General features: G+C 40.0%; 1 protein-coding gene across 1 annotated transcript in view; it reads left to right on the top strand.

The window, feature by feature from the left end:
- Nucleotides 1–3,253: 3,253 nt before the first annotated feature.
- The window catches only part of LOC118580302 (killer cell lectin-like receptor subfamily I member 1), a 29,046-nt gene continuing 9,444 nt past the window's right edge, over nucleotides 3,254–22,855 (top strand). The window contains exons 1-3 of the mRNA XM_036181965.1: nucleotides 3,254–3,470; nucleotides 15,617–15,709; nucleotides 15,858–15,926. Of these exons, the coding sequence (XP_036037858.1) occupies nucleotides 3,254–3,470; nucleotides 15,617–15,709; nucleotides 15,858–15,926 (379 nt within the window). The remainder of the gene's footprint in view (nucleotides 3,471–15,616; nucleotides 15,710–15,857; nucleotides 15,927–22,855) is intronic.

Genomic DNA, 22,855 nt, shown 5'->3' with positions numbered 1-22,855 from the left:
TGTTTCTTTAGTCTAAGAAGCGATATGATGATAAATTGAGAAATTTTATGATTGATGTAATGTGCCATGGGGTCATCTTAAGATGTTACAGTCATATGGCTTGTATTCTTTAACTTTAGTAAAGAAGGCTGCCAATTATAAAGTTTTATATATATATATATATATATATATATATATATATATATATATTAAACAAGTTTAATTTAAGTTATACATACAGTAGATCAATTTTTGAATGAGAGTTTAGTCACTATTTTGATACAGATTTTATAGATTTTAAACCATATCTTATGAACTTACAAATTCTGAGATAGAGTTTATAGCAGTCTTAAGAGATTTTTTAAAGCAGAGTGTGGAGCAACTTTAGAGATAAAAGATTTTTAAGAGTGGGAAGTTGAGGAAGTGTAGAGAAGACTAACTTTATATGTAAGAGATGTTGTTATCATTTGTTTGTGCAGTGGCAATTGTTAACATATGAGAGAATTTGATAATACTGAGGCCACGCCATTTGTAGTAACGAAATCTGAATCTGTGAGAGAAGAGAATAAGGGTTAAAAACAAAATTCTGTTGAAGGAAATTTTTATAAGCTCTAAGAGGAAGCTGAGAGAGAGTGTAGGTGGCCAAATGGGCTCAGGCATAGCAAAGCTGCAGGGAGTGGGGAGGCCTGGGCTTCTTAAGTTCTTAAGGAAGAGGCAAAGCAGGCAGCTCAAGGAGGAAGAGGGAACTTTAATGGGAAGACCAGAAGAAGCTGTGGGACTGCAGGCAGGAGCAGAGAGGAGAGAACAGGGTCACATAGGTCTGGACAAGCTCGAGGAAGCTTTAGGATTGCAGACAGCTCCTAATGGGAGAAGAGGAAAAGGGTTGCAGTATATTGTGGGAGGGAGCTGAAAGATGACAGGAGCCAAAAAGGAAAGTATCATAAGTGACAGGCAGGATCACAGGCAGAGAGTCACATAGCAAAAGAGCAAACAGGACTGCAGTTCCTAGGGTGACAAGGCGCAGGAAGGCACAAAGAGAGATAGAGTAGTTAGCTTCAAGTGGGAAGAAGCAAGGAAAAGAATCCCAAGCTGCTGCAGGAAGGATTTCAGCTCCTGATGGGAGGTAAGAGAAAGCTAGAGAGAGCTGAGAGGGCAGGAAAAGGGGAGATGTCCATGTTGGCATAGCAGGCCAGAGGCATAGCAGGCTACAGGAGCCAGAGTAACATGTACGAGTGTAGAGGTGTCCACATGGAGGGCAAGGCAGGCTAGAGGAGACAGAGGGAAGGAGGAGCTGAAGAACCAGATTCTAGAATTGGGAATTAAACATTGTGAGTGGCAGAAACAAATGATCTCTATGTACCTCAGAAGAGTCAGATCAACAGCTTGGTTCAGAGAGGCCAAGTTCTTATAGATAAAAGGAAGAGCATAGTCAGAGGCAGAGATATCTGGGAGAGTCCAGAGTAAACATGAACCAGAGCTGAACCATGTGAGGAGACAGATGGGGATGGGCAACCAAGAAGGGTGGCCTAGACCAAGATTAGAGGCAGAGGAGAAGGATGAGGAACTAGAGGGAAAGTGACTGATGAAGAGGGGAGAGGATAAGAGTAGAGAGTAGGTTTATTCGCAGGATCAAAGGTGACAAGTTTGGCGTCAGTTTGAGGAGGGAGAGGATGGTAGCAGTGGCAGCAGGTTCCAGAGGTGGGCTGCAGCTGCAGACTCCTGAAGTGACTCAGTCTGGACAGCTGCTGCAGGCTTCTAGAGCTGCATGGCCTTGGCAGCAGGCAGTTGTGAAGTAACAAGGTTTTGATGGTCAATAGGGCATGAGACAAGTGTAAGGGGAAGGTCTGGAGTAGAGGTAAAGAAGGGATAGACATAGGGAGTCTCTGAAGAGGGGAGGTCAGAAGGGAGAGGAGTAAGAGAGGATCTCCTTCCATCATTCCATACACCCACCAACTGTAAAAGGTGCTAATATGTTTGATTATCTGGGCCCTGGGGGCAGGGTACAAGGGCCATTCTTGACTGCTAAAATGTACCAGCAGTGTCTAGTATGAGTTGGGTCTTTAGGAGACATCTGAGAGGTGAATCAGTCAGGATGAAGGGAGTTGATCTCATTGTTAATGGCAGCCAATGAGCCAAGGTCAAGAGCCAAGGGCCATCCCCAAAGGTCTCTAGTGGCTAATAAAGAGATCGCTGGGAGGGAGGGCTTGTTACCCAAGCTATATCATCAAGAGAGAATTGCAATGGTCTCGGGAAAAATCTGGGCACATGTCAACAGGATTTTCAGGTGGTTGGGAATGGAGAACAGCCACCAAAAGTGAAAGGAAAATGTCCAACTAAGCCAAACTGAATGGAATATATCTGCTAGCCATCTGACAGAGACTACCATTGCCTCTGAAGGCCAGGGTGGAATACATTCTCCCTGTCTTATGGGAGACTCGCTTCCACTTTTACCCCAGGGTACTCTTGAGGAGGGAAAACTGAGAAATATTTAGATAGAAGGACAGAGGGGAGAGAGACAGATAGAAACACAGGATAGCTCAGGAGAGCCTGGATCCTTATCCACCAGCCCCTTCTAAAGAGCTTTTTAAAGAAATGACAAGGGGCAGGACAAAAGACTTGCTAGATCAAAGTCAAAAGACTTCCCCTTGCTAGTCAGTTTTATTATAATGGATTTTAGTCATTATACATGGAATGTCAAGAAGGAATGTTGTATAAAATCCCAGGTTGAAACCTTTAAAAACAGGTTCAGAGAGGGAAAAGTGACTAAGTTTTTCAAGAGACCATAGAACTGCTCAGTTGGAAGATCTGGCTCAGCCCCACCACCTCCTTCTCCAAACCCCGCCCCTCAGAAAGCCTGCCAAGTGGTGCTTCCTCCCAAAAGCTGCTCAAGCCACACCTACAGGATATTTAAGCTCTGGTTCATAGACTTGTTGTGTGATTTTTTTCTTCATTCCTTCCCATGAAATCACCCAGGAATACTTTGCTCAGATTAAACCTGGTTTTAGTAAATCGAGTTCATTTGGCTTATTGCATCAATGGAGAAACCCATTACTGGGCATTCAAAATCATTCTTCTGAATCAGAGAAAGAATTACATTCAGTGAAGAATTTGTAGTTTTATTTCCTCAATTTCACCCATCAATTTTGTTAGCAAATATTCCCATATGATAGCTAAGGCTCAGAGATAGCTCAACAATGCTGTGTACATGTGTTTCTTTGTTGCAGAGATATTCCAGAACAAGGAAGCTGCCAAGACAGGGGTGAAGCAGAAAGAAATGCCTCACAGTAAACACGATGAATATACAGCAAACAAGCAAGACATTGCTTTCACAGAGATAAAGACGACTAAGCCTCCACAGAAGAAAAGAGTACCTAAAGCCGGGAAGAGCCCAGTATTGCTAAGTGAAGAGCAGGTAAACTATGCAGAACTGACATTCCACAGATCGCCTCAGCTCCTGCCCCAAAAACGGGTTGTCAGAGGAAAAAGACAAGGTACAGTGGTGTATCCAATATGTAACTGACAGATCTCAACACTGGGGTTTAGATTGCAGCTCTCAATACCTGTCATGACTACTTTTAATTGTCAGTGTGACAAAGCACAGAGTCAACTGGGAAGAGTCTTATGAATGGAATGTCTGCATTAGTTTGGCCTGTGAACATGTCTGTACTGGATTGTCTTGATACCCTAAGTGATGTGAGAAGACTGCCAGCAAGTAGGAGTCACCATTCCCAAGTTTGGAGCTCTGAACTGTGTAAGAGTAGAAAAAGCTAGGCAAGCCCTAAGCATGAGTGTGTTCATGTCTCTCTGCTCTTGACTGTTCATGTGACCAGCTGCTTCAAGTTCCTGCACTGATGGCACTTCTCTGATGAACTATAAATGGGGATCATAAACCGACCAGACCTCTTTCACATCTAATGTACCATTTTTTCAGAGTATTTTATCACAGCAACAGAATGAAAAGGAAACATAACCATGCTAAATTAATCACAATACATTAATTATATATCTTTTAAGACCCTTCCCAACTAGTCTAGGATACTAAAGTAGAATAAATTTTCTTTTGATCTGTTTCTCTCAAATATCACTGAAGTATTGGTGAAATTATTAAGGCCACTCCACGTAGTTAAAAGGGAGGTTTATTTTGTGGGGTACTTACAAATGAGGGGGTAGGTTACAGGGTCTGGCAAGGGTATAGCACAATCCGGCGTTGTTCTCTGGAGAACTCTGCTCGGTCTACCTCCAGCGTCCAGAGTCCAGGAACCAAGAGAGTGAGTACTTCCTGATCCTTCGTCTTCCGCTTCCTCCTCTGCCCCGCCTTGTGGGCGTGACCATTACCAAAGCCTCAGTGGGGGTTGGAACTTCCAGGCCAATGCTGGGATGGCTACCCACTACATCTCCCCCTTTTGTCTAAATAAGAAAGTTCTAACCTAATACAAGACTATATACAAAGAGATGGTTATCAAATATTGTCCAGGAGTAATGAGGGATAATGACCTAGATAAGTTGGAATTACGATAAGTACAAACAATATCAAGCAAAAAACACATAGTAAAATCCAGGGAAGTCTAGGGCATGGGTAGGTGGCGTGTTACAAAGATCATTCCAAAAGGTGTCCTATCCTAAAGAACCTGAGTCTAATACATAATATATCCTATCTAAGATATTATATATGTATATATACTAAGTTGTAACTATAACTGCTAATCTCCAACCTCATCAAAGACCTGAGAAGGAATATAATAATATCTGAGAAATGGGAGAAGGACGCAAGCAACTTTCGGGAGTCTTGCAAGAGTAGACAGAGACAGCTAGCAGCCTGGACAGTCACCTAACGTTTCTCAGTATCGTTGGTGCATTCAAATTGGCTACAGGCCTAGAGTATCTGACAGACCATTTTCAGAAGCAGGAATTCTGAAAGACCATCTTACCCTGTCTTGGCAAAGTATAGTGGTCGCTTTCCTTGTGTCCCGCTTGTCCAGAAAGGACAGCATTTGTACTGTCAGCAGTTGAGGCGAGGGCAGTTCTTTGCCCAGTAGGCCATTTTGTGCCAAGAAGACAAAGACAAATTTCCAAATGGAAATGTCTTAGAAGCCCAACATTCTCTCGGGATCAAATTGGTGCTGCCAGGAGCAATTATGTCTCATGTCAACAGAATTCTAAGTTATTTAAATGCCATGTTCTCTAGGTCCATGAAGTGTTTGAAGATTACCTGTCCATCTGACCTATGTATTTATAAATCTGGATAACCTAACTAACATAATTATAGAGATGACAAGCATAGGTGACAATAACTATGTAAGTCTTATCTACCTAAACAACCTAAGGACTAAGCTTCCTATAAATAAGGCAAACAGTCTGTAAGCAAATGTACAGTAAAAGGACAATGACTTTAAATTGTGACAATACACAAAATAACTTTAACAGAGGTAGGAATGTATAGTGCAATATGCAATATGATAATAATCCTAAATATATATCAGTATACAGAATATCTTAAACAGAAGTAGAACATACATACAGTATGACAGATATAAATTCACATTTGTATCAATATACAAATATTTCACATAAGAGTAAAAATATGTGTACAATATAACAAACATAGTTCTGTATTTGTATCAATATACAAATTATCTTAAATAGGAATGTAAAAATTTTATAATTTTATCAACATATAAGAATTCATAACAGTGCAAAGGCTGCTATATTACTAAATTTGTTTACTAATGTATATGACAGTCTACCATAATATCTTATACCTATCCATTCCATTTCTTCTTTTCCCATTTTTTTTTTTAAGACATATTTTCTTTCCTTAAGGAGAGTACTGAGTTTAACAGTTTCTTCCACCCCCAACCCTAGAACCATTATCCATAACCCTGAGAAATATGAACCTTAGGGAGAAGGGGCGTCGTTTTCTTAGAATTGCTTCCTGCTGTTTAGGGAGCGATGGTATCTCTGTTGGGTATTGTGAGAAAGCTCAGATAGTTAAATCTCAGTTAGACTAACTGTAGATTCTGCAGCAACTCTCAGAGTAATGGGTAAGACTGTCTGAAATTTTGGCAAGAAGTGTAGTATGATGATGATTACCATGGCATCATTCTGGATTGGGTAGAGTTGTTGTTGTTGGGGCCCCATCTTCCTTCTGGAGACTTCAGAGATTGCTATTGGAAGAAACTTATTTTTTATCAGAATGGAAGGTTTGGATTTAAAGATGTCATGACATGTAAGAAAGGATTCCAAGAAAGCAAGAGTAAGCATGGAGAGAATTAGAAGCTTGAAGATAATGGTCCCTTATAATTGGTTTCCTTCTGTCTCACACCAGAGGGCTCTTCTGATATGGGACTGAAGAATCTCTCAACCTTTTCTTTTATCAATATGCTTGGGTTTAGAGAAGGAGTGAGCCAGTTCCATCTCCAAAGCCAGCTTGGTTTATGATTAAATTGGAACCACAACTATTCTAGATTGATAGAGATATAGATGTTAGACAGTGATATCTTACCCTGTGTAGATTGGTACCAATAGATTCTTTCTTTCTGCTGTAAACATCCGGATATCCAAGGCCTTATGATTTCTGGAAGATGGGTATTTCCATTATCCTGGAAAGACAAAAACAGAACCCTACCCCAACCTTTGATTGTTAATTTTTTCTTACAACCTGAAGAGATGTCATATTGGTGGATGATCTTTTATTTCTCCTCATCAAGGGGTTTCTCCTGTTCGAATCGAATTTTTATTAATTTTGTTGGTATCCATAGCTTTTCTTCTCCTGTGGAAACAAAAGCAAAACCCCTTCCCCAACGTAGGACATATCCAGGTTTCCATTCTGAGGTCAACACATCTTTGAAATAAACCGGTTGGTTTAGCTCAGGAGTTTTGTCTGTCGTCCAATGTCTCTCCGCAGCTGTTGTTCCTTTCTCATCAGCATTGAGAAAATTCAAGGTTAATAAAGCACTATGCAATCTATTTCTAGGAGTCATTGTTACCTGTTGCTGTTTATTTAGCATATCCTTTAAAGTTCGATTGGATCTTTCTATGACTGCTTGGCCTGTGGGATTGTGTGGTATACCTGTAACATGCTTTATATTGTAATAAGCAAAGAACTGTCTCATTTTATTGGAGACATATGCTGGGGCATTGTCTGTCTTAATTTGTACAGGTATTCCCATGATGGCCATAACTTCTAATAGGTGTGTAATCACAGAATCAGCCTTTTCAGAACTCATAGGAGTTGCCCACTGAAATCCTGAATAGGTGTCAATGGTATGGTGTACATACTTTAATCTTCCAAATTCTGCAAAATGAAACACATCCATCTGCCAAATTTCATTTCTTTGTATACCCTTTGGATTGCTTCCTGCAGGTAATGGAGTTTGGTTATAGAAGGAACAAGTAGGACATTTTTTCACAATATCCTTAGCTTGTTGCCAAGTAATGGAGAAATCCTTCTTCAAACCTTTGCTATTTACATGGTGTTTCTTATGAAATTCTGAGGCTTCTAGCACATTACCTATTAGTAACTGATCAATCTCATCATTACCTTGTGCTAGAGGTCCTGGCAGACCTGTATGGGATCTGATATGTGTTATATATATAGGATGTTCCCTTTTTCTGATGATTTCCTGCAATTGTATGAATAATGAAGTTAATTCTGTATTATCAGGAATAAATTCAGCAGTTTCAATGTGTAAAACAACTCTCTCTGCATATTGAGAGTCAGTGACTATATTGAGGGGTTCTGTGAAGTCCATCAGTACCATAAGAACGGCATACAGTTCTGCCTTTTGTACAGAGCTGTATGGACTTTGTACCACTTTACTTAAGTCTCCTGATTTGTATCCTGCTTTCCCTGATTTATTTGCATCTGTATAGAATGTGAGGACTCCAGAAATTGGCTTGTGTCGTACAATGTGAGGAAGGACCCATTCAGTCTTCTTTATGAATTCTATTCTCTTGCTTTTGGGATAATGGTTGTTAATCTCTCCCAAAAAGTTACTGCAGGCTCTCTGCCAGTATTCATTATCTTTCCATAGTGACGAAATTTCCTCATTAGTTAAAGGTACTACAATTTCTGCTGGGTCCATTCCTGTCAACTGACGAAGTCTTAATTTACCTTTTTGAATCAAATCAGAGATCTTTTCTATATAAGTCTTTAATTTCTTATTTGGTTTACGTGGTAGGAATATCCATTCCAATATAATATCTTCCCTCTGCATCAAAATACCTGTGGGGGAATGTCTGGAGGGGAATATGACAAGAATACATTTAAGTTCTGGATCCACACGATCCACATGTGCTTCTCGAATTGTCTTTTCTACTAGAGCCAATTCCTTCTCAGCTTCAACTGATAATTCTCTTGGACTATTTAATTCTTTGTCCCCTTCTAGAGTATTAGCCAAATTTTGTAGTCCATCTTTGGGTATTCCCATGATACCCAATAAGTTGGAAATGCTTCCTAACAACTTTTGAAAATCATTAAGAGTCTTTAATCGATCTCTCCTCAGTTGTACCTTTTGGGGTCTAATTTTTTGTAACTCTATCTTATATCCTAAGTAATTAATAGAATCTCCTCTTTGTATTTTTTCAGGAGCAATTTGCAGTCCCCAGCGAGGCAAAACTTTTTTTACTTCTTCAAACATGCTTTCTAATGTGTCTAACTTTGGATCAGCTAATAGGATATCATCCATATAGTGATAAATTATGGATTGTGGAAACTTTACACGAATTAACTCCAATGGTTTTTGCACAAAGTATTGGCATAAGGTAGGGCTGTTTAACATTCCCTGTGGGAGGACCTTCCATTGATATCTCTTGACTGGCTGAGAATTGTTATAATTAGGAACTGTGAAGGCAAATTTTTCTCTATCATTTTCTTGTAAGGGTATGGTAAAGAAACAGTCTTTTAAGTCAATAACTATTATAGGCCATTCTTTGGGTAGCAGAGAGGGCAAGGGCATCCCAGTCTGTAGGGAGCCCATTGGCTGAATTACTTTATTAATAGCTCTCAGATCTGTCAGCATTCTCCAATTACCAGACTTTTTTTTAATAACAAATACAGGAGAATTCCAAGGGCTGGTAGATTCTTCAATGTGTTGAGCATTTAACTGCTCTTGAACCAGCTGTTCTAAAGCTTGTAGCTTCTCTTTTGTCAGAGGCCACTGTCCAACCCAGACAGGTTTATTAGTTAGCCATTTTAAAGGTAAGGCAGTTGGTACTTCTGAGAGTTCAACAGCAGTTGTGCTCTGTTTGTGTACAGCCTGAATGTTTGGTGACTGGTTTTTATAGCATGTTATGATATTATTCCTAGAAACATGCATTGGCCTGTATTCCTTTTCTGAGAGTGTAGGAATTTTAATCTGGGTATTCCACTGTTGTAACAGATCTCGGCCCCATAGATTTACTGCTACATTTGCTACATATGGCTTCAGCATTCCTCTCTGTCCTTCTGGCCCTATGCATTCAACCCATCTCGAACTCTGTTTTATCTGAGATAGGGTGCCAATTCCTAAAAGTTGGACATCTACCTCTTGAAGAGGCCAATTTGGATGCCATGATTTTGGTGTAATTACAGTCACATCCGCACCTGTGTCTACCAGGCCCTCCAGAACCAAGCCATTAATTCGAATTCTAAGCTTTGGCCTTTGTTCATTTATGGAAGTCTGCCAAAATATTTGTTTTATTGTGTTCTTTGTAAACTGTGATTCATCTATCAGAGCTGTTTTATCATCCATTGCAGTATCCGTTTTTAAATTAGACATTGGTTTATTCAGTTGTCCTGGAGAGGAATGTCTTCCACAGTAGCTGGGAATGTTCTTACCACATTTGATTTGGGGGCCTGCAAGAGGCCCCCTGAGGCGTTTCCCGCTACTAAAGGGTTGCCTCGTATATCTATTTTTGATCTGCACTCACTGGTCCAATGTCGGCCTTTGCCACATCTTCTACATAATCCAGGAGGTAGTTGGGGTCTTCTGTTTAGGCTATTCCTAGAAGGAGTATTACTTCTAGGATTACCCCATGTACAGTTTTTACTTATATGACCTGGTGTACCACATTTAAAACATTTGGTACCACGGGGCCTTCTTACACCTCTGGGATTTGTCTCTCCTATCCAAGCCTCATTACTGTAGTTAAGAGATTCAACACTATTAGTATATTGAATCCATTCTTCCAAAGGAGCTGATCTGATCTTTAATGGTGTAAGTATTCTTTTGCATTCTGCATTAGCATTGTCGAATGCCAAGGACTCAGTTAATACTTTTCTTAATTCTTTATCTGATACAGCTTTTGTTATAGCTGTGTTCAGCCTTTGTAAAAAATCAGTGAAGGGTTCATGTGGTCCCTGAAATATCTTTGTGTATACCTCAGTTGCTTTTCCAGGTTCTGGAATTTTTTCCCAAGCATTTAGAGCTGCTGTACGGCATAGGGATATTGTATGCTCATCATAAATGGCTTGTACATTCCTGTCAGCGAAACATCCCTCACCAAGTATTTGATCTTGGGAGATCTCAAAACCTCTGAGTTTACCTTGTTGTTCTAAATTTCTTGCCTCTTCTCTCAACCAGCTTTTCCACTGTAACTGCTGGCTATATTCTAGAACAGCTGAAATTAACTGATGCCAGTCATCTGGAATGATTCTATGTGAGGTAGACCACGAATTTAACATCTGTTTTACATATGTGGAGTGTATCCCATATGTAACTACTGCTTCCTTTATATTTTTAAAGTCCCTTGTTGAAATTGGTTGTAATGTATATGTCGTATATGGCTCGGGGTGTGTGTCATCTGCTGGTTTCTCATGGATGATAACAGGATAAGCCATTGTATGAGAGCCATTTGGAGATGTTACAACCTGTATGGTCTTGCCCTTCTGCTTATTAGGTCCCTTGTCATGTTTATTTAGAGTTTCCTCCAGGGCTTGTAAACGAGCACCTAGGGTCTGTTCCAGGGAGTAAACCTCCTCTCTTGTAAGGGATTCCAGATTTTTCATGGAATCATGGAAGTTTTTATGTTCTTCTGAAACACATGATTCCATGGACCTTATCCTATCAAGTAATGATAATTTTTCTTCCTTATATATTGTCTGAGTAGCTACAACTTCACTCTGGAGAGTTAGTGTTCTATCCATTAAATACTCATATTTATTATCAATAAAAGCAATTTTGGGTACAAGCTTGTTTTGTAAATTCTGGTTAGCAGATTCCAGAGAGAGAATCTTTTTATGTAAGTCCTGGCCAGCAGATTCCAGAGAAAGAATCTTTTTCTGTAAGCCTTCATTGCTATCTTTTAAAACCTGTAATTCCTGGTTAGCAGATTCCAGAAAGAGAATCTTTTTATGTAAGTCCTGGTCAGCAGATTCCATAGACAGAATCTTTTTCTGTAAGCCTTCATTGCTAACTTTTAAAGCCTGTAAATCCTGGTTAGCAGATTCCAGAAAGAGAATCTTTTTCTGTAAGCCTTCATTGCTATCTTTTAAAACCTGTAATTCCTGGTTAGCAGATTCCAGAAAGAGAATCTTTTTATGTAAGTCCTGGTCAGCAGATTCCATAGACAGAATCTTTTTCTGTAAGCTTTCATTGCTAACTTTTAAAGCCTGTAAATCCTGGTTAGCAGATTCCAGAAAGAGAATCTTTTTATGTAAGTCCTGGTCAGCAGATTCCATAGACAGAATCTTTTTCTGTAAGCCTTCATTGTTATCTTTTAAAGCCTGTATCAGTCCCAATAATGACTCATCTTTGTTCTTATTATTAAACCAGTGTTTGAACACTGTGTGAATTATTACAATGAATGTCAAAATGGTACAGGCCAGATATGTCTTAGGGAGGTCGTATATTTCCAGGAAAATGTCATTCAGCATACAGGCAAAAAGGTTATTAAATTCTTGTGAGGTAATGTTGTCAGCCATATTACAAGAATTACTCAAAATTTGTTAGTCAGTTTTAAGGTGTAAAATGATCAAGTACTTTTACTTGAAAGAAGCTTACCTTTCCGTGGTTTTCAGGGGTGCAATAGCACTTTTCAGCCAGCAGGAGGCGTTGGTATAGCTCCAAAGCAGGGCCTGCTGGTGACCTTGGCTGGCGGCAGCTGAAGGCAGGAGCCAAGATGGCGGGGAAACGGCACTCGGAGGAGTGGGAAGATCTCACTCACAGCGGTTTTCGCTGGTCTGGGGGTAAGCTAGGGAACTGAGACTGGACTAGCTGCTCCCTTTTTCGGGAATGGAACCATGTAGGTGTCCCCTGGTTAAATGGAACTTTGCAGGCGGTTTTAGGTACCCGCCAGCCGGGGAGGAGGCTGAGGGAGGGAGCCGCCTAGGCCTTTGGAATTTGCCCCACGTTGGGCGCCAGATATTGGTGGAATTATTAAGGCCACTCCACGTAGTTAAAAGGGAGGTTTATTTTGTGGGGTACTTACAAATGAGGGGGTAGGTTACAGGGTCTGGCAAGGGTATAGCACAATCCGGCGTTGTTCTCTGGAGAACTCTGCTCAGTCTACCTCCAGCGTCCAGAGTCCGGGAACCAAGAGAGTGAGTACTTCCTGATCCTTCGTCTTCCGCTTCCTCCTCTGCCCCGCCTTGTGGGCATGACCATTACCAAAGCCTCAGTGGGGGTTGGAACTTCCAGGCCAATGCTGGGATGGCTACCCACTACACTGAAGCATATTCCAAAAGAATTGCATTGTGTTTAAGAACACAGTTGAATGATATTTTAAAAAATCCCAATCATCCTGAGTGAGCTAATTCAGACCCAAGAAAGACAAACATGATATGCACTCATTTATAAGTATATATTAGCAATAAAGTAAAGGATAATTATGCTGCAATCCACAGACCCAGAGAGGCTAAGTAACAAGGAGAGCAAAAGGGGGTTGTTCGGATCTTTCTTGGAAGAAGGAGAACAAATGTCATGGGTGGACTGAGGGCAGGTGGGGATGGGAACATGAGGAACCAGGTTGGGGGGATGAAGGGAGTGAGCGCTGAAGAGATGACCAGAAGAGGGTGGAATTTCAGGGTCAGGTAGAAACCTGGTGCAAGAAAAATTCCCAAGAATCTACAAGGATGACCCCAGATACGACTCTTAGCCATAGCAGGTATGTAGCCTGAACTGGCCATCTCCTGTGACTGACTACCTCAATTACCATCAGAGAGGCTTCACCCAGCAAATGGTGACAGAGACGCATACCCAAACATTAAGCAGAGCTTGGTGAATCCTGCTGAAGAAAGGAAGGAAAGATTATAGGAGCCAGTGGGGTCAAGGACATCACAAGAGAACCCACACAATCAACTAACCTTCACTCATAGGAGCTCACAGAGTCTGAACTGACACCTAGGGAGCCTGCATGGGACCAACTAGGCACTCTGCATATATGGAACTGTTGTGTAGCTTGTTCGTCTTATGGGAATCCTAACAGTGGGAGCAGGGGCTGTCTCCAACTCTTTCTCTGAACTTTGGGACCCTACTCCTCATACTAGGTTACCTTGTCCTGCCTTAATACAAGGGGAAGTGCTTAGGCTTACTGCAACTTGATATGCCATGTTTTGTTTTTTTGTTTTTTTTTTTTATATATCCATCAGAGGTGGATGCCCATTTCTGAACAGTAAAGGAGGCATGAATGGGGGAGGCAGAAAGGGAGGTTAGAGGAGGGATTGGGAGAAGAGGGGGTAGGGGAAACTGTGGTCAGGATGTAAAATAAATAAATTTTAAATAAAAAAATATATTTTATTTACTCCCCCAATTTTTATGATACAGGCCCTATACTGTATTCTAGAGGGGCTTAAACACAAAGCAATCCTTTAGTTTTAGGCTCCTAAAGTTTTAGAAATACAGGTGTGAGCAAACATGACTGGCTTCATTCCCTGACATTTTGAAATTAGCTAATTAGTGACTGATGTCACCACCTTTATTCAGTTCAGTCTAAATCAGTCCCAAGGGGTCTGCTCTAAACATGCAGTAGACCAAAGAGATGAAGGAGAAATAGCCACCAGATTGAAAGAAATAACATATTAGTGTCATAGGAATGATAAATGAGAAATAATTTTCATAATATTTTAGAGGTAAAATTATAATGTTATATTTAACCAGATAACAGAAGTGAAATTAAGAAGTTTTTTAAAAAAACTTTCTCTTTTTTTCTTTCTTTATAGATGTGTGAGGGTGGAGAGAAAGAGAGAGAGAGAGAGAGACAGAGACAGAGACAGAGACAGAGACAGAGACAGAGACAGAGAAGGAATCTGTTCTTTGCTTCCACCTTGTTTTGAAGTCTTTTTAGTTTCTGCAGCCTACCCCAAGCTGGCTGGCCTTTGAGCTTTCACTTGTCAATTATCTGGTCTCCATCTGCTGGGATAACAGATACAGATGTAAAGGAAAACCATGGGCTTTTTCCATGGGTTCCAGGCATGGAACTCAAGTTACCAGGCCTACACTGAAAGTGCTTTTATCTGCTAAGCCACCCTTTGGATCCATTACAAAGTTTTTTAATGTTCCCTTAAGTGATTAGTCATTATTAACTGTTCCCACACTTAGAAAGACATTCATCACAGTTGATGTACCCAGTAAAAGCCAGATGACACATGCTATTTGAATGTCTCTTGGTAGCTAAGAAGCACATGTCCTCAAAGAAACTGGAGTTAAGGGACTAATGATCCTAAAGATGGGAAGAGAGTGACCACCAACCCAAATCACCACAACCAAATTAATTAAAGCAAGCATTTTTATTAATTTACATGGGCTGCCTCCTCATATGGTGTGGTTAGAGATGTCAACATTGGATGTGAAGAAAACAAGGTTTTTATAGCTCAGGAGTAGGAAGTTTTCAAATGGAAGATTTGGAAGGCAAATTAGGTGGGGTCACAGGCACAGAGCATAAACACATGTATTAGTCCTAATAACCTCCTGAAACAATGACTGGTTACAAAGTGGACATAACAATGTAGTCATAAGAACAGTAGTCATAACAATGTAGTTGGAGTTTTCTCCAGTCCTGCCCAGCCCCACAGACCCTGCAACCAATTATAAAATAATCACCCAGAAGCTTATATTAATTAAACTGCTCAGGCCTACCACTGATTAGCTCTTGCACTTAAACCCAGCCCATTTCTGTTAATCTGTATGTCTCCATGTGTTCCATGGCTTTACCTATTGCCTTTACATGCTGCTCCCTGGATGGCAGGCTGGTGTCTCCTCCCTCAGCCTTCTTCCACCCAGCATTCCCTTCTCTCCTTGTCCCACCTACACTATCCTTCCTGCCTGGCTACTGGCCAATCAGCATTTTATTTATCAATCAATCATAGCAACATATATTCACAGCATACAGGACATCCCACAGCATAACAAGGTAGTCATAGGTGGTCACATAACCTTTTAAAACACAGGTAGGGTTGCAAGATGGTTATAAACAACTTTTTGAAACCAAGACATGATTACCACTTCTAGAACAGGCAGTACAGGACCATTTGTAGTTAAGTTTACAAGTGGGGCATAGTCCAATCCTTGAGAAACAGAAATTTTATTCATAAACAGGAATAAATCTAGTTTGGCTTTACTATAAGATGACTTTTAATCCTAAAACAGAAGCAGGCTGGTTCTTCACTACCTTCCTGGAAGCTAGAAACTCAGTCATTGTCACTGTTTCCCTTTCTTTTCAGGCCCCAAAGCAACAGTATGGAGAATGGTAACAGGCATCCTTGGAGCCTTGTGTGTGGTGCTGATGACAGTCGTGGGGATCTTACTTCCAAAATGTAAGCAATTATGGAATTACTTCATTGTTGTAGCACTTACGCTTTCAGCAGTATCATGATAGCATGACTCCCTGTGGAGACTATATTTCACACACCCAAGCAATCATCCCTAAACACTACTGATTACTGTTTTGATTTTTTGCCCTAGTATTTTCTAGCCAAGAAGAACAAAGCAGAAAAAGCTTGCTTCATCTTCTTCTGTGTCCTAGGGAGAATGGTGAGTATTAACTCTAAGAATGTTAGTGAGTATCAACTCTGTAGATGTCACTTCCAGGATTTTTCATTACTAAGCCAGAAGATCTTCTTATTTCCACAAATGCTGATCAGTCATGATAGGCAGACACAGTGTTATTTACTCAGTCCCTTACCAGGGAAGAACTCACATGGCTTAAAACTAAGAAAGGAGAATCTGAAAAACAAAACCCTCAAAGACTACAAGTATATGTGTTTTTTTTTTAAATTCTTATTAGGAGAAAAGGGGGATTTAAATATGTTGAATACTAAATATGAATTACTCATTTTATTGTTTCTTAAAAATAAAAAAAATCAATGAAACAGAAAATAATCCTAGGAAATATATACCAGTGTGTGTTTATTCCTAGTACAAAGTACATTATCATGAATTCTACAATTATACATGTGAGCAAGGGGGAAAGAAAACCATGTCTTCCAATGACTGTATACAGATATTTCTAAACATTTCATTATAACATCTCTTAACTGTAAGCATTCAAGACAGCTGTCATCAGGTTGACATTTATATATGTCATATATATATATATATATATATATATATATATATATATATATATATATGTATGCTGGCTATTCTTGGTTATCAACTTGACTACATTTGGAATTAAATAAAACCCAAACAGCTGGGTATATGTCTGGTATGAGAAGTTTTTCTTAATCAAATCATTTGAAGTGAGAAGACACAATTTTAATCCAGATGTTTTGAGGTAGGGAGATCCACTTTTAATCTGGGGCACAATTTCTGGTGGCAGCCTATATCAAGGACATGAAAGAAGGAAGCTTTTTCTCTTTGCCTACTTGCCCTCACTGTTGATGGCAAGTCCATTTCTTCACTGGCACCTGAGCCTATTTCTTCAGTATTTCTGTGAATACTGAAGATCAGCTGAGACATCCAGCCTTCTGGACTGTTCTATTGAATTTTTGGAGTTTTTATTAGAAGACAATGAGTTTTGGAAAAACTGGACCACAGCCTGTAAGCCACTCTAATAAATTATACATATAAATATAACCATTTTATCTGTTCTGTTCCTCTAGAGAACCCTAAGACAGAAGTGATACAAGGGAGTGTGGTATATTACTGTGATAGGTCTGACCATGCTGCTTGTTAGGGTAATGTGGACTTTGGGAATTTAAATTAGGAAAGCAGCTGAATGTATTAAGCAGAGATTAATGGGTCATATTTGTAGGAACATGGACAGTGGTACTGAGAGTGATGTGAACAGTGGAGGTCAAGTACAGAAAGTCTCGGGAGGCGTAATATTAGTAAACATCCTAGGGACCATTCTTATGGTATTTGTGCAAAGAATGTGGCTATTTTCTGCCCTTGTCCTAAAATCTGCTGGGGTTTAAATTGAATAGTTTTAAATTAATGGCATTGGCAAAGGAGATTTTAAGACCGCTTAATATTGACTGTGTTTTGTGGTTATTAGGAATCTCTCTTGTGCAAATCTATGAAAAAATAGCCAGCTAGTAAGCAATATCCCTCCATTGTCTCTGCATCAGCTCCTATCTCCAGTTTCTTGCCCTGAGTTCCTTTCCTGACTTCCCTAAAAGAAGAAGAGTGATATGAAAGTGTAATCTAAATAAACCCTTTCCTTTCCAAGTTGTTGTGGTCAGAGTATTTCATCAGAGAAATAGGAATCCTGTGTAAGACAAGGTATTGCTTCATCATGCCATGGGGTATGAATCAATAATAAACAAATTAAGTGCTTCTACAATGTGGATATGTTGAAAAACATACTGAATGGAACAAATGATATGATAAAAGTTGTAGTGGTGCACACCTTTAATCCTAGCACTCGGGAGGCAGAGCCAGGCAGATCTCTGTGAGTTCGAGGCCAGCCTGGTCTACAGAGTGAGAGCCAGGACAGGTACCAAACGACACAGAAAAACTCTGACTTGAAAAAAAAAGTCAGCCCATGCTGAAAATTTTTATCTACTGTTTAGTAAGGCAACAGAAATAGGCAGTGTTATGTATTTGATCCATGTTTGATTAAAGTGTTGAGGAGGCACTGGTCAGCTTACACTGGGTATAATGTGAGAGCCTGGAACAAGAAACCTTCCAACTCCAACTAGGAAACAGCTACAAAAGTTTTTCTAAATGTTTTGAACCAACTGTTAAAAAGAGCTTACAATGAAATAATTATAAATAATGAGCTGTCTTTCCTTTTCTTATCACTTGGTCTTGCTCTCAAGAGGTTTCAAATGTTCCTACCTGTAAGTTTTCTTCAGCACCTTTATGTTTCAATATTCTGTGTTCTCACCACCATTTGTTAAGTTACTTGTTCTAGATAGTTTGAGGTCTTTTCTTGTCATGATCATCATGGACACAACAGATGTGGCTCACCATTCTCCTCTCCCACTTTGTCTCCATCGGTCATGGTGACATAACAACCATTTTCCTCAAACTGTTTGGTCTTCAGCTCTAATCTCAAAGTACCACATTTAGCCACAGGAGACTTCTGTTGCCCTTTGCTGCATGATTTACCCTGCATGAATCTTTTTCTTTTCTGTAGTCTCAGGGTTGGTCTTTACTAGAGGATCCAATAGTCTACATTTCCAACTACTATACCAGTAGTTATTGTGTTCTTGGTGTCTACTGTTGTGTGTGTATTGTTGCTACATAGTCACAAATTTTGCTGTGAGCAACATCATCCCATGACCACCACCATAGGTTACTTTCTAGAAAATGCAGCATTTGAAAAGTAGTAGGTTATTTTTGTTTCAGAGAATACAGACCTGTCTGTTGTTGTTCTAGAGCACAGTTCTTCACAGCATGACAATTACCAGAGGACACATATATAGCCATGCTGAAACCTGGCTGTAACCTTTGGGCTTGTGCTTCACTTCTTCAGCACCCTGAGTTCATACACTTGCTGATCTCAGCTACCTGAAAATTAAGCTCTGTTTTTCTTAAAGGATAAGGGAATGTCGGAGTAGAGGGGATAGCAATATGGGCAAAAAACATTTCTGAGCACACACTCCGTACCTTGGTTATGCCTCAGATGTGAAGCTTGTCCTCTACCGTATTTTATAACTGCCATTTCCTAATGTCTTCAAACACTGAATAATCTTGTTTGTCAGATTCTACCCATTTAAATGGGGTTTCATTTTAATGTCTTTTTATTTACACATTTTTGTTGACAATTTCATGTATAGGTATTCTATTTACATCATATCCACTCCTCTATTCCCCTCCTCCAACTTCTCAATGCCATTAAATCCTCAAATTCTCATCTCTTCTTTAATTATTGTTGCTACATGTATATATGTATATATATAAGCTACTGAGTCTATTCAGTCCTATTCCTATGTAATGTGTTTAGGGCTGTGTAGTTAGAGTTTTCCTGCCTGGCCCACAGTCAGAACAAATCTCTCTCACCTGCCCGGCCCATAGATGCTCAGACCCAACCAAGTAAACACACAGAAACTTACATTGTTTACAAACTGTATGGCTGTGGCAGGCTTCTTGTTATCTACTTCTTCTATCTTAAATTAACCCATTTCTATTAATCCATATTTTGCCACGTGGCTTGTCATTTACCATTACCTTAAATCTTCCTTGTCATGGTCGTGGCTGTCAGTATATCTCCACCCCAGCCTTTACCTCCCAGATTTCTCTTCTCTCTTGTCCCACCTATACTTCCTGCCTGGCCACTGGCCAAACAGCATTTTATTTATACAGAGCCATATCCACAGCATTTGGGCTGATCAGTTGAGTTTGAATAACCTATCAGGGGATTCATCCCTGGTGAAGACTGATTCTCTCTTTCAGCAAACCATTGATTTCCTGCAGTGTTTCATAAAGGAGTGGGGCCTTGTGAAGTTCCACTCATCCAAGTTGAAATGTTGATTGGTGTCAGTATGTGGGTCTTGTTTAGGTCATCATAATGTTGAGATTTCATGGGCACAGCTTATTTGGTATGGCTCATAGATAGCACCTTACACTGGATGTGCTGATCTTCTGGCTCTTATTATCTCTATGGCCCTCTTCTGCAAATTTCCTTGGGCTTTAGGTGTATGGTTACATTGTATTTATATCTGTTAGGATTGCACTCTGCACAACCACTTGTTCTCTGCATTTTGATTGGCTGTGGAACTTTGTAACAATCTCTATCCACTATAAAAAGAAACTTACTTGATGAGGAGGAGAGCTGTACTAATATCTGGGTGTCAGGATAAGCATTTAGAATACAGCTTGAAATTATATGGGCTTAAGAACATGGCAGTAGTAGGTTCTCGTCTAGGGTCCATGACCACTCCAGCCACAGGTAGTTGGTTAGCTTATGTGCACAAATTCCATCTCACTGAGTTGACTTCACATCCATCCAATGTGCAGAATCTTCACGCTTCTTTCCTCTCATTTTCAGCCTTCTTCTTCCTTTATTCTCTTCCTTTGGTTTTTCCTTTTACTTCTTACTCCTTTGCTATGATAGTTGCATAGGGAACCTTGACATTAGTAGACACAAGCCAACCTGACCTACCTAAGAGAGCAGAGGATTCTGGGAGGAACTAGGAGCCAGACCTGCTACTGACCTGACCCCAGCTTAGGCACCTCTGTATTTTCAAATGAAGCTCAGCCTCCCTTTGTCTCAGATGTTTTGAAAATGACAGAATAAAAAGCTAATCTTTGACTCACTCTTTTAAGTAATTGATGCTGAGGCAAGGAAAACCTTTAAAAATTTCAAGCTTCCAAGTCAGTGAGGGGAAGCAAGGACAGATAAAGGTACTGGTTCAGTTTTGTCAATTTGAAACAAACAGAAGAACCTGGGAAGAAGAAATCCGAAATGTGGAACTTCCTTCATTAGATTGGTCTCTGGGCATGTCTGTGAGGCATTTTCTTAATTGCTGAATGGTGTAGGTGGGCCTAGATCCTCTGAGGTGGTGTTTCCCCATGTAGATAAGCCAGGAAGAATAACTGCTTGTGAGACTGGAAGCAATCCAGCAAGCAACTTTCCTCCATAGTCTCTGTTTTGCTTCAGTTCCTGCCTCCAGGTTCTTGCCCTGGCTTCCCTGATGATGCCCTGTAACCTGTAAGCTATAAGAACTCTTTTCTTCCCAACTTGGTTTTGGTCATGGTGTTTATCACAGTAATGAAGAAGCAAAAATAAGACTGCAGGGGCACAGAAGTAAAATGTTGTTCATAAAAGACAGCAAATGATTAGAATAGTTAATATTTTGAGAAAGGCTGCATGGAAAATGAATGGATTTGGGTAATCCAGGGATGAAAGGAAGAAAATAGGAAGAAAAAAAAAAACAGCTGGTAGAATGAAAATAGAGGCTGGGCAGTGTGGCGCATGCCTTTAATCCCAGCACTCTGGAGGCAGAGCCAGGTGGATCTATGTGAGTTCAAGTCCAGCCTGGTCTACAAAGTGAGATCCAGGACAGGCTCCAAAGCTACAGAGAGAAACCCTGTCTCAAAACGCCCCCCCAAACAAGAAAATACAGGTAAAGGATAAGAATATATCAACCATGAAAGAGAAAGTCAAAATACAAAAGTCATGAAAATATTTGGTAAACTAAAGTTTCCAGGAAAAAAAAAATGACATATCTATGTGATACATTCTATGAAGTGGATTAATTGATTGAAACATTATGGTTGTTGAGAGTTATACTGTTACCATTTCAGAACCAAATTATTTGGGGCTACCTTGAGTCTCTTTTATAGCCTTCCACTGCTCATGTCTGTGTCTGACTTAAAACTCTTTTAGCTATCATGTAAACTTTTATAGGGTGTTAATGTTTCCTAAAGCTGCTTCGTCACTGAAATGTTGTATTCAGTAAAAGCAGCCATAATTACTCATATCTGCATAGAATAAGTTAATGATATGTCGTTTCATACCCAGAAAACTGATGTTTCTAAAGTAGGAAAATTAAATGTGAGAAAAATAAACGGGTAAACAATGATATACTCCTGGTAAAATAGTGATTTACACAATGTATGACTTTATTAAAAATTTTCTATTGGTGAAATTATTAAGGCAACTCCATGTAGTCAAAAGGAAGGTTTATTTTGTGGGGTAACTTACAAGTGAAGAGATCGGTAACAGGGTCTGGGAAAGGTGTGGCGCAGTCTGGAGGTGTTCTCTGGAGAACTCTGCTCAGTCTATACCCAGCGTCCAGGGTCCAGGAACCAAGAGTGGGGTGCATCTGGATCTCGGGTCTTCAGGGTCCTCTCTTGGCCCTGCCTTGTAGATGTGGCAGTTACTGAAGCCTCATTGAGGGTTGGAACTTCCAGATCTAAGCTGGAATGGCTACCCACTACATTTTCCCTTTTCATACTTCAAAATATACTTTCAGAAATTCTTCTAGAGATAAACTAGCAAAGCCTAATAGGATATTTACATAGTATTCATTTAAATGGTCAAAATATATTTTTATATTAGCCCTAAATTTAAAAATGAGGGATTTGTGCTATATATGTACTATCTTAGAAAGCATTAGCTTTATCAATTTTTATTAATTAATTAATTGTTTTCCAGCCCAATCCCAGTTTCCCCTCCTTCTCTTCTCTCTTCCAAGTCCCCCCCCACAACCTCCTCATCCACTCCTCCTCCTTTCTCTTCAGAAAAGGGCAGACTTTCCATGTATATTAGCCAGCCATGGTATATCAAGTTACAGTGAGACTAGGCATCTCATCTCCTATTAAGGCTGAACCAGGTGACTCAGTGTAAGAAAGGGTCCCAAAAGCAGGCAAAAGAGTCAGAGACAGCCCATTCTCACTGTTGGGAGGCTTACAAGAAGACCAAGCTACTCAGCCATCACAATGTGCAGAGGGCCTAGGTCAGTCCCATGCAAGTTCTCTGGTTCAGTATCTGTGAGCCCCTATGAGGTCAGGTTAGTTGATACTCTGGTATCGTTGTGTCCTTGGTTCCTCTGACTACCATAACC

Source organism: Onychomys torridus, chromosome 3, assembly GCF_903995425.1.
Source record: "Onychomys torridus chromosome 3, mOncTor1.1, whole genome shotgun sequence".
NCBI lineage: Eukaryota > Metazoa > Chordata > Mammalia > Rodentia > Cricetidae > Onychomys > Onychomys torridus.
This window is presented reverse-complemented; position numbering and strand designations above follow the sequence as displayed.